Source organism: Oncorhynchus mykiss, chromosome 21 (genome assembly GCF_013265735.2).
Source record: "Oncorhynchus mykiss isolate Arlee chromosome 21, USDA_OmykA_1.1, whole genome shotgun sequence".
In the NCBI taxonomy this organism is placed as follows: Eukaryota; Metazoa; Chordata; class Actinopteri; order Salmoniformes; family Salmonidae; genus Oncorhynchus; species Oncorhynchus mykiss.
The window spans coordinates 53,276,055-53,288,961 of NC_048585.1; the positions used below are offsets into that span (position 1 = coordinate 53,276,055).

The window sequence follows — 12,907 nt, forward strand, 5'->3', positions numbered from 1 at the left end:
TATTTCAATTTATTTTTTCCAGTTTCGAATTAAATATACCTTCCTCCATCCCGCCTCACCCAATGTTGTACAAATCTATTTTTTAGACCTTATAACTGGAAGCCCTATCAGAAGCTAGCCGTCAGAGACTAGCCAGCTAATTAGCTACTAGCTATTTAGTCATTGTTAGCCACTGCTAGCAGTCTTTACCTTTAGCTCAGACACTAGACGCTTTAGCCTGGATAATACCCGCCAGTCTGCACAGGGTGATATCAGCCATGAGCATATCGGACTGCTTTTCTCCACTACATCACCGGCTTCCTACAGCAAGCTCTGGACCATTACACTGGATCATCGCAGCTAGCTAGCTGCTACCGAGTGGCTAATGTGGCTAACGCCCTTGTCCAGAAGCAAGCACCAGTTAGCCTCGAGCTAGTCTCGAGCTAGGCCCATCTCCCGGCTAGACAACGAAGTACACCAACTACAGTACCTCTCTTGCCATTTGGCCTGGACCCTTTGTCGACATGGAGCCCCGCCGATCCATCACTACTGGTCTGCTAATTCGGCCGATGTGCTCTCAACCGGCCTCTGCGTTGTGTATGTCTGCTAGCCCCGGCCCGCTATCTTTCTGAACGCCGTGTCTCCCACTCACCTAGCATAGTAACGACTACCGAACGGCTCCCTGTTTCATCTATTGCTGCTCATTGAACCCTATGATCACTCGGCTACACAGCTGATGCCTGCTGGACTGTTCATTAACACGGTACTTCATTTGGTTTATCTGTCGGCCCCAGCCTCGAACTCAGGCCCTGAGTGTAGCTAACTGACCCTCTCTGCTCATTCATCGCCATTTACCTGTTGTTGTTGTCTTAGCTCTTTACCCGTTGTTGTCTTAGCTCTCCCAATCAACACATGTGATTGCTTTATGCCTCTCTAATGTCAGTATGCCTTGTATACTGTTGTTGAGGGTAGCTCTCATTGTTTTATTTTACTGCGGAGCCCCTAGTCCCACTCAACATGCCTTAGATAGCTTAACTGGTGCCTCCAGAGATGCAACCTTTCTCATCGTCACTCAATGCCTAGGTTTACCTCCACTGTACTCGCACCCTACCATACCCTTCTCTGTAAATTATGCCCTGAATCTATCCTACCACGCCCAGAAATATGCTCCTTTTATTCTCTGTTTCCAACGCACTAGACGACCAGTTCTTGTAGCCTTTAGTCGTACCCTCATCCTACTCCTCCTCTGTTCCTCTGGTGATGTAGAGGTTAACCCAGGCCCTGTGTGTCCCCAGGCGCTCTCATTTGTTGACTTCTGTAACCATAAAAGCCTTGGGTTCATGCATGTTAACATCAGAAGCCTCCTCCCTAAGTTTGCTTTATTCACTGCTTTAGCACACTCCACCAACCCTGATGTCCTTGCCGTGTCTGAATCCTGGCTTAGGAAGGCCACTAAAAATTCTGAAATTTCCATCCCCAACTGCAACATTTCCCGTCAAGATATAACTGCTAAAGGGGGCGGAGTTGCAATCTACTGCAAAGATAGCCTGCAGAGTTCTGTCATACTATCCAGGTCTATGCCCAAACAGTTCGAGCTTCTAATTTTAAAAATGAATCTCTCCAGAAATAAGTCTCTCACTGTTGCTGCTTGTTATAGACCCCCCTCAGCTCCCAGCTGTGCCCTGGACACCATATGTGAATTGATTGCCCCTCATCTATCTTCAGAGTTCATACTGTTAGGTGACCTATTATTTTTTTCATGTTTATTTAACTAGGTAGGCCAGTTGAGAACAAGTTCTCATTTACAACTGCGACCTGGCCAAGATAAAGCAAAGCAGTGCGACAAAAACAACACAGAGTTACACATGGAATAAACAAACGTACAGTCAACAGCACAATAGAAAAACCTGTATACCGTGTGTGCAAATTAAGTAAGGAGGTAAGGCAATAAATATGCCATAGTGGCTAAGTAATTACAATTTAGCAATTAACACTGGAGTGATAGATGTGCAGATGAGGATGTGCAAGTAGAAATACTGGTGTGCAACAGAGCAGAAAAACAAATATAGGGATGAGGTAGGTAGCTAGATGGGCTGTGTACAGCTGCAGCAACCTGTAAGCTGCTCTGACAGCTGATGCTTAAAGCTAGTGAGGGAGATATAAGTCTCCAACTTCAGTGATTTTTGCAATTCGTTCCAGTCACTGGCAGCAGAGAACTGGAAGAAAAGGCGGCCAAAGGAGTTGTTGGCTTTGGAGATGACCAGTGAAATATACCTGCTGGAGCTCATGCTACGGGAGGGTGTTGCTATGGTGACCAGTGAGTTGAGATAAGGCAGAGCTTTACCTAGCAAAGACTTATAGATGACCTGGAGCCAGTGGCTTTGGCGACGAATATGTAGTGAGGGCCAGCCAACGAGAGCATACAGGTCGCAGTGGTGGGTAGTATATGGGGCTTTGATGACAAAACGGATGGCACTGTGATAGACTGCATCCAATTTGCTGAGTAGAGTGTTGGAGTCTATTTTGTAAATGACATCGCCGAAGTCAAGAATCGGCAGGTTATGAACAGTCAGTTTTACGAGGGTATGTTTGGCAGCATGAGAGGAGGCTTTATTGCCAAATAGGATTAGTCTTGTTCAAGGAGGTGACCAAGAACTCGATAGTCACTCTGACAGAACTCCAGAGTTCCTCTGTGGAGATGGTAGAACTTTCGAAAGGCCAGATGAAGCCACTCCTCAGTAAAAGGCACAAGACAGCCCGATTTTCTGGTCTGATGAAACCAAGATTGAACACTTTGGCCTGAATGCCAAGCGAGCAAAGTACAGAGAGATCCTTGATGAAAACCTGCTCCAGAGCACTCAGGACCTCAGACTGTGGCGAAGGTTCACCTTCCAACAGGACAACAACCCTGAGCACACAGCCAATACAACACAGGAGTGACTTCGGGACAAGTCTCTGAATGTCCTTGAGTGGCCCAGTCAGAGCCCAGACTTGAACCCGATCAAACATCTCTGGAGAGACCTGAAAGTAGCTGAGCAGTGACGCTCCCCATCCAACCTGACAGAGCTTGAGAGGATCTGCAGAGAAGAATGGGAGAATCTCCCCAATTACTGGTGTGCCAAGCTTGTAGAATGCACCGTATGTCCTGGTTCGTTCTGCACATTCTCTCCAAATACAGCGCATTAGTCTGTCAAGTGTTTTTCCTCAAGAATGCATGCTGGGAGTGGGAACAAAAACATACACTCATGTGACAGGATGTAATATGAAAGTGTTATGGTACAGATTATCTCTTATAACACCGTGACCTATAAGACGATGTGGTCCCATTCACACAACTATGGTTATTTCCCTTAGGCTACTTGGTATAACTACCCCTGTAAACACTTGTTTCAGTGGCATCAGCATGTTGAGTGACCCAATTAGGTGACAGGTCAGTCAGTGGCAAGCTCGGGTTACTTACCGACCATTACGTCTCATGTATTTCCCAATTAGGTAACTTCATTGTGCAACACATCAGTGCTTATGTTGGGCTGGTCCTAAAATGTTCTACTGCTTGATTACCGGCACCTCTTATATAATATTGTCTCTAGAAAAGTTCAGAAAGCGTACAATACATCCCCAAAGGTAGACAACTCTAGAGCGCTGTGTGGGGAAGGCTGATATTTGGCTGGCGTTGTGTGAGGCAGGCTGATATTTGGCTGGGCGTTGTGTGGGGCAGGCTGATATTTGTCTGGCGTTGTGTGGGGAAGGCTGATATTTGGCTGGCGTTGTGTGAGGCAGGCTGATATTTGGCTGGCAGGTGTATGGGGAAGGCTGATATTTGTCTGGCGTTGTGTGAGGCAGGCTGATATTTGTCTGGCGTTGTGTGGGGAAGGCTGATATTTGGCTGGCGTTGTGTGAGGCAGGCTGATATTTGGCTGGCAGGTGTGTGGGGCAGGCTGATATTGGGCAGGCTGATATTGGGCTGGCAGGTGTATGGGGAAGGCTGATATTGGGCAGGCTGATATTGGGCTGGCAGGTGTATGGGGAAGGCTGATATTTGGCTGGCTGGTGGGTGAGTTAGCAGTTAACCTAATGGTTAAGCCCCACCATTCCACGGGTCTATTTCTGTGGCCCCCCCACCACCTCACCTTTCCCCCAGCCTCCTCCACTTTGCCCTTACTCTCCGATCCTCCCAGCTTCTATAACTGGCCTGCAACATGAGAGAGGCCCATCCCGTCCAGTCATACTGTTTACTCTACCCTTACTCTCTACCTCCCTACTTCTCTCATCCTCAGCCAGCAAACAAGTAGTTAGTTACTCACAGGCAGTTCAACTTTTAAGAACCTATGTTCATTCTAGCGTACTAAGAAGACATAAGAGTGCATTCTGTTACATTTCCACCTGCAAATAGCCTGCTGCTTGTTTTCTGTCGGAGTCGTCCGGACTGACTATCTTGCCGACTCTCACTATTGGTTCTTGTTATTGGGAGATGAAAAAAGGTCAACAACATGGCACTAGGTTATTTCACATCCTCAAAACGAATCTCTTCTAGGATTACATAATAGCTGATCTAGTCTAGAATAGGTCTGTTGGTAGACAACCATCTTTGTGTGACGTACATGTAGGAGGTAGCTGGCCGCAGCTGCTGGAGACAAGGTGAAGTATTGTGGCCTGACGGTTGCTAGGGACCACACCCTCCAGTAATAGGGCCCTGAGGACTGTAATTGCACAAGTGAAGAAAAAAAACATGCCCAAACTGAGATTTGTTCAGTAGGGAGCAAGGTGTGAAACATGGAGGTTCTACCTACCCCAAACGTGTCCAATGATGATGTTTTAGAAAGTTTTTGCTACAGTGGGACCTGCTGAACATAGCAGAAGCAACCAGAGGAGGCATCCTCTCTGACACTCAGGCTATAGTTAGTTTGTTGATGTTGATCCCATTGTGGAGTTCATTCTATACTCAGTCTGTTAGTTAGAGCTTTGATTATTTCAATCAGATGTGTCGTGCTAGGGCAAAAACCAAAACGTCGGGGGCGGGACCAAGTTTGGGAAACCCTGAGTTACAGCCCTGAACAGAGTCACAAGATGGCTGACGCTTCCCCTCCTTCTCTTGTGTTTACGCAGCAGACAGATGTGTGTGTGTGTGTTTGTATTTGAGAGAAGGCCAACGGGTCATTCCTTAAGCTTTTATCTTATTGTCCCTTAATTCCAATAACTTTATGGGGGGAGGGGGGGATTCATAAACCCTCGACTTAGTCCACATTTTGTTGTGTTACAGCCTGAATTCAAAATGAATAGCCGTGAGCCATTCTTGGTAAGAGCTTTGAACACCTAGATATTTGCCAATTGTTATTTTCAAGCTCTGTCAAATTGGTGGTTGATCATAGCTAGACAACCATTTTCAAATCTTGCCATAGATTTTCAAGCAGATTTAAGTCAAAACTGTAACTCGACCACTCACTGTCTTCTTGGTAAGCAACTCCAGTGTAGATTTGGCCTTGTGCTTGAGGTTATCGTCCTGATGAAAGGTGAATTAATCTCCCAGTGTCTGGTGGAAGCAGACTGAACCAGGTTTTCCTTTAGGATTATGCCTGTGCTTAGCTCCATTCTGTAAATGTTTTATCCTGAAAAACTCCCCAGTCCTTAACAATTACAAGCATAACCATAAGATGATGCAGCCACCACTATACTTCCAAATATGGAGGGTGGTACTCAGTAATGTGCTGTATTGAATTTTCCCCAAAGTGAATTGCTTTTCCACATTTTTTGCAGTAATACTTTAGTGCCTTGTTGCAAACAGGATGCATGTTTAGAAATATTTGTATTCCTTCCTTTTTTCACTCTGTCAATTAGGTTAATATTGTGGAGTAACTACAATGTTGTTGACCCATCCTCAGTTTTCTCCTATCACAACCATTAAACTGTAATTATTTTAAAGTCAACATTGGCCTCATGGTGAAATCCCGGAGTGGTTTCCTTCCTCTCCAGCAACTGAGTTAGGAAAGACACCTGTAACTTTGTAGTGAGTAGGTTTATTGATACACCACCCAAAGCATAGTTAATAACTTCACCATGCTCAAAGGGATATTCAATGTCTGCTTTTTATTTTTTTTTACCCATCTACCAATAAGTGCCCTTCTTTGTGAGTCATTAGATAACCTCCCTGGTCTTTGTGGTTGAATCTGTGTTTGATCTGTGAATACTTATTGACTCAGCTTTAAATATTTTATGAATTTGCAAAACGTAATTCCACTTTCACATTATATGGGGTATTGTATGTAGGCCAGTCACAATTTTTTTTTTTTTTAATAATTTTTAAATTCAGGCTTTAACACAACAAAATGTGGAAAAAATAAAGGGGTGTGAATACTGGGGAAAGGGAAAAAATGGCAACTGTACAGATTACTCATGCAGAGTTATTTTGACTTCTGGCAGAAAGACATTATAAGATATCTGATGGCAAACATTTAGTAGTGAATTGAATAACTTCATCACCTCATGTACGCTGAACAACAGACTCGCTGATAGATATAGAACTTTATGAACTCAGCAGCTCCGGCTTTCTCCCGTTGTGCTATTTACAAACAAACATGTGACTGGCTCAACTGTTCTGGGGAACTACGGTAAGCTTCATAATGTAAAATAATGTGACAGGCTCAACTGTTCTGGGGAACTACGGTAAGCTTCATAATGTAAAATAATGTGACTGGCTCCACTGTTCTGGGGAACTACGGTAAGCTTCATAATGTAAAATAATGTGACAGGCTCAACTGTTCTGGGGAACTACGGTAAGCTTCATAATGTAAAATAATGTGACTGGCTCCACTGTTCTGGGGAACTACGGTAAGATAATGTAAAATAATGTGACAGGCTCCACTGTTCTGGGGAACTACGGTAAGCTTCATAATGTAAAATAATGTGACTGGCTCCACTGTTCTGGGGAACTACGGTAAGCTTCATAATGTAAAATAATGTGACTGGCTCCACTGTTCTGGGGAACTACGGTAAGATAATGTAAAATAATGTGACAGGCTCCACTGTTCTGGGGAACTACGGTAAGCTTCATAATGTAAAATTATGTGACTGGCTCCACTGTTCTGGGGAACTACGGTAAGCTTCATAATGTAAAATAATGTGACAGGCTCCACTGTTCTGGGGAACTACGGTAAGCTTCATAATGTAAAATAATGTGACTGGCTCCACTGTTCTGGGGAACTACGGTAAGATAATGTGACAGGCTCCACTGTTCTGGGGAACTACGGTAAGCTTCATAATGTAAAATAATGTGACTGACTCCACTGTTCTAGGGAACTACGGTAAGCTTCATAATGTAAAATAATGTGACAGGCTCCACTGTTCTGGGGAACTACGGTAAGCTTCATAATGTAAAATAATGTGACAGGCTCAACTGTTCTGGGGAACTACGGTAAGCTTCATAATGTAAAATAATGTGACTGGCTCCACTGTTCTGGGGAACTACGGTAAGCTTCATAATGTAAAATAATGTGACTGGCTCCACTGTTCTGGGGAACTACGGTAAGCTTCATAATGTAAAATAATGTGACTGGCTCCACTGTTCTGGGGAACTACGGTAAGATAATGTGACAGGCTCCACTGTTCTGGGGAACTACGGTAAGCTTCATAATGTAAAATAATGTGACTGACTCCACTGTTCTGGGGAACTACGGTAAGCTTCATAATGTAAAATAAAGTGACTGGCTCCACTGTTCTAGGGAACTACGGTAAGCTTCATAATGTAAAATAATGTGACAGGCTCCACTGTTCTGGGGAACTACGGTAAGCTTCATAATGTAAAATAATGTGACAGGCTCAACTGTTCTGGGGAACTACGGTAAGCTTCATAATGTAAAATAATGTGACTGGCTCCACTGTTCTGGGGAACTACGGTAAGCTTCATAATGTAAAATAATGTGACTGGCTCCACTGTTCTGGGGAACTACGGTAAGCTTCATAATGTAAAATAATGTGACAGGCTCCACTGTTCTGGGGAACTACGGTGAGCTTCATAATGTAAAATAATGTGACTGGCTCAACTGTTCTGGGGAACTACGGTAAGCTTCATAATGTAAAATAATGTGACAGGCTCAACTGTTCTGGGGAACTACGGTAAGCTTCATAATGTAAAATAATGTGACTGGCTCCACTGTTCTGGGGAACTACGGTAAGCTTCATAATGTAAAATAATGTGACAGGCTCAACTGTTCTGGGGAACTACGGTAAGCTTCATAATGTAAATAATGTGACTGGCTCAACTGTTCTGGGGAACTACGGTAAGCTTCATAATGTAAAATAATGTGACTGGCTCCACTGTTCTGGGGAACTACGGTAAGCTTCATAATGTAAAATAATGTGACAGGCTCCACTGTTCTGGGGAACTACGGTAAGCTTCATAATGTAAAATAATGTGACTGGCTCAACTGTTCTGGGGAACTACGGTAAGCTTCATAATGTAAAATAATGTGACTGGCTCAACTGTTCTGGGGAACTACAGTAAGCTTCATAATGTAAAATAATGTGACTGGCTCAACTGTTCTGGGGAACTACGGTAAGCTTCATAATGTAAAATAATGTGACAGGCTCCACTGTTCTGGGGAACTACAGTAAGCTTCATAATGTAAAATAATGTGACTGGCTCAACTGTTCTGGGGAACTACGGTAAGCTTCATAATGTAAAATAATGTGACTGGCTCCACTGTTCTGGGGAACTACGGTAAGCTTCATAATGTAAAATAATGTGACTGGCTCCACTGTTCTGGGGAACTACGGTAAGCTTCATAATGTAAAATAATGTGACTGGCTCCACTGTTCTGGGGAACTACAGTAAGCTTCATAATGTAAAATAATGTGACTGTCTCAACTGTTCTGGGGAACTACGGTAAGCTTCATAATGTAAAATAATGTGACTGGCTCCACTGTTCTGGGGAACTACAGTAAGCTTCATAATGTAAAATAATGTGACTGTCTCAACTGTTCTGGGGAACTACGGTAAGCTTCATAATGTAAAATAATGTGACTGGCTCAACTGTTCTGGGGAACTACGGTAAGCTTCATAATGTAAAATAATGTGACTGGCTCAACTGTTCTGGGGAACTACGGTAAGCTTCATAATGCAAAATAATGTGACAGGCTCCACTGTTCTGGGGAACTACAGTAAGCTTCATAATGTAAAATAATGTGACTGGCTCCACTGTTCTGGGGAGCTACGGTAAGCTTCATAATGTAAAATAATGTGACAGGCTCAACTGTTCTGGGGAACTACAGTAAGCTTCATAATGTAAAATAATGTGACTGGCTCAACTGTTCTGGGGAACTACAGTAAGCTTCATAATGTAAAATAATGTGACAGGCTCAACTGTTCTGGGGAACTACGGTAAGCTTCATAATGTAAAATAATGTGACTGGCTCCACTGTTCTGGGGTACTACAGTAAGCTTCATAATGTAAAATAATGTGACAGGCTCCACTGTTCTGGGGAACTACAGTAAGCTTCATAATGTAAAATAATGTGACAGGCTCCACTGTTCTGGGGAACTACGGTAAGCTTCATAATGTAAAATAATGTGACTGGCTCAACTGTTCTGGGGAACTACGGTAAGCTTCATAATGTAAAATAATGTGACAGGCTCCACTGTTCTGGGGAACTACGGTAAGCTTCATAATGTAAAATAATGTGACTGGCTCCACTGTTCTGGGGAACTACAGTAAGCTTCATAATGTAAAATAATGTGACTGTCCCAACTGTTCTGGGGAACTACGGTAAGCTTCATAATGTAAAATTATGTGACTGGCTCCACTGTTCTGGGGAACTACAGTAAGCTTCATAATGTAAAATAATGTGACTGTCTCAACTTTTCTGGGGAACTACGGTAAGCTTCATAATGTAAAATAATGTGACTGGCTCAACTGTTCTGGGGAACTACGGTAAGCTTCATAATGTAAAATAATGTGACTGGCTCAACTGTTCTGGGGAACTACGGTAAGCTTCATAATGCAAAATAATGTAACAGGCTCCACTGTACTGGGGAACTACAGTAAGCTTCATAATGTAAAATAATGTGACTGGCTCCACTGTTCTGGGGAGCTACGGTAAGCTTCATAATGTAAAATAATGTGACAGGCTCCACTGTTCTGGGGAACTACGGTAAGCTTCATAATGTAAAATAATGTGACTGGCTCCACTGTTCTGGGGAACTACAGTAAGCTTCATAATGTAAAATAATGTGACAGGCTCCACTGTTCTGGGGAACTACGGTAAGCTTCATAATGTAAAATAATGTGACAGGCTCAACTGTTCTGGGGAACTACGGTAAGCTTCATAATGTAAAATAATGTGACTGGCTCAGCTGTTCTGGGGAACTACAGTAAGCTTCATAATGTAAAATAATGTGACTGGCTCCACTGTTCTGGGGAACTACGGTAAGCTTCATAATGTAAAATAATGTGACAGGCTCAACTGTTCTGGGGAACTACGGTAAGCTTCATAATGTAAAATAATGTGACTGGCTCAGCTGTTCTGGGGAACTACAGTAAGCTTCATAATGTAAAATAATGTGACTGGCTCAACTGTTCTGGGGAACTACGGTAAGCTTCATAATGTAAAATAATGTGACAGGCTCCACTGTTCTGGGGAACTACAGTAAGCTTCATAATGTAAAATAATGTGACTGGCTCAACTGTTCTGGGGAACTACGGTAAGCTTCATAATGTAAAATAATGTGACAGGTGAAATGAAGAGCGCAATCTGCTTTATCTCCTAATGTATTGCACAAGTTGACTGCAGGTAAATATTCACATTTATTGAACAACTTCAAATAAATTGTTTTGACGGTATTGAAAATCATCCTGTGGCTTTTTCCAAATACCCCAGTATGTGGTATATATGAAGAATGCAAGGTAGCCTAGTGGTTAGAGCGTTGGACTAGTAACCGAAAGGTTGCAAGTTTGAATCCCTGAGCTGACAAGGTACAAATCTGTCGTTCTGCCCCAGAACAAGGCAGTTAACCCACTGTTCCTAGACTGTCATTGAAAATAAGAATTTGTTGTTAACTGACTTGCCTAGTTAAATAAATGTATATATATTATTACCTGAAGTGGGTTAGGTAATCAAATACTGCATTTTCAAAGGAAACACTGATCCCTCAGGGCACAGATGATATTGGTTCAAAGTCACTGGTTGAAACAACATTGATTCAACCTGTGTGTGTGTGTGCCCAGTAGGATATCCCAGCTTACGTTAGGGTGATTCCACACCAGCATGGCCGGAATTGTTTTGGGGGGGTATCTCAGATTGTTCTGGTAATTCTCACATAGAAACTTAATTGGGAGGAAGGATGTTTAACATCGTTTTTACAAACCATTTTTGGGAAAATCATGGCCAACTTAGGCTCTTTTTCAGACCTATACCCTCCCTGCTTCCTGTAAGACCCAATGATCTGTGAACCGTACATGATACTACCACATTGTCATTATACTCCTAATAGTGTGTTTTAAAATATGGAGTATGTCTATACTGTGAGAAAATAAATATACACATTAATTTATTCAACATTACAAATATTAATATCTCAAAAGTACTCTTTTTTTATGTTGTTAATTTGAGACATATTGTTTGGAATACTCTTGAAACACATCAAATATACAGAGTGTGCTTTCTGCTACTTTTTTTCTACATTAGAAATTGACATCACAGCCCTCCATTCAGCAAATCACCAGCAGAGGGAGGTCCCATTGAATCCATTTTCCCGTTCAGCTGTGTTGGTGGTGGTCATAAAATGTAGCAGAGAGCCCACTAGACATTTGATGCACTTGTAGAGTATTGTAGGTCAACAGTATATGTCTAAAAAGGGCCTAAAATCGCCTCATGATTTTCTGAAAGATGCTCATGTAAAAAGCATATCAAACATACTTCCTCTCAATTAAGTGAGAATTGGCAGAAAAATCAGAGTATTTTTGTTAACAATGTTAATGTATGTTCAGACATTGTATTTTTTTACCCCCTTTTTCTCCCCAATTTTGTAGTATCCAATTGTTAGTAGTTACAGACTTGTCTCATCGCTGCAACTCCCTTGAGGACTCGGGAGAGGCGAAGGTCGAGAACCATGCGTACTCCGAAACACAACCCAACTTCTTGACACAGTGCCCATCCAACCCGGAAGCCAGCCGCACCAATGTGTCGGAGGAAACACCGTGCACCTGGTCAGCGTGCACTGCGCCCGGCCCGCCACAGGAGTCGCTAGTGCACGATGAGACAAGGATATCCCTGCCGGCCAAACCCTCCCTAACCCGGACGACGCTGGGCCAATTGTGCGCCGCCCCGTGGGCCTCCCGGTTGCGGCCGGCTGCGACAGAGCCTGGGCTCGAACCCAGGATCTCTGGTGGCACAGCTAGCACTGCGATGGGAGGCTTACTTTAACATTGTTAATGTATGCTTATACAATGCTTATGTGTGCTTATACAGTGTGTATGTGTGCTGTTACAGTGTGTATGTATGCTGTTACAGTGTGTATGTGTGCTGATACAGTGTGTGTGTGTGCTGTTACAGTGTGTGTATGTGTGCTGATACAGTGTGTATGTGTGCTGATACAGTGTGTATGTGTGTGCTGTTACAGTGTGTATGTATGTACAATGCTTATTATGTGAACTTCATTGTTCTCTGTGTTTTTGTTACTTTCAGGCAGCCAGACAAACTGAGAGTAGTATGGAGCAGGAGAAACCGGAGAAATTGCACCAAGGTAATATGGGGAAGGAACTTCATTCAACAAGTAGACTAGTGACATATGTAGGCCTGTTTGTCTAGCACTTGTCATCACGATAAAGTGTGATAAGGCCTCTAATGTATGTAGCCTACCTGAGGGTGTGTAGCCTATAAGGTGAAAGGTCAGATTTTCTGGTGTTTGAGGAAATGGAACCATGTATACATAGAAGTG

General features: G+C 43.1%; 1 protein-coding gene across 5 annotated transcripts in view; it reads left to right on the forward strand.

Annotated features, from left to right (window-relative positions):
- LOC110500887 (EH domain-binding protein 1-like protein 1) overlaps positions 1 to 12,907 on the forward strand; it is a 62,142-nt gene that overhangs the window by 7,542 nt on the left and 41,693 nt on the right. For all 5 annotated transcript variants that reach the window (XM_036958168.1, XM_036958169.1, XM_036958170.1 and 2 more), the window contains exon 2: positions 12,655 to 12,712. In XM_036958168.1, the coding sequence (XP_036814063.1) occupies positions 12,655 to 12,712 (58 nt within the window). The remainder of the gene's footprint in view (positions 1 to 12,654; positions 12,713 to 12,907) is intronic.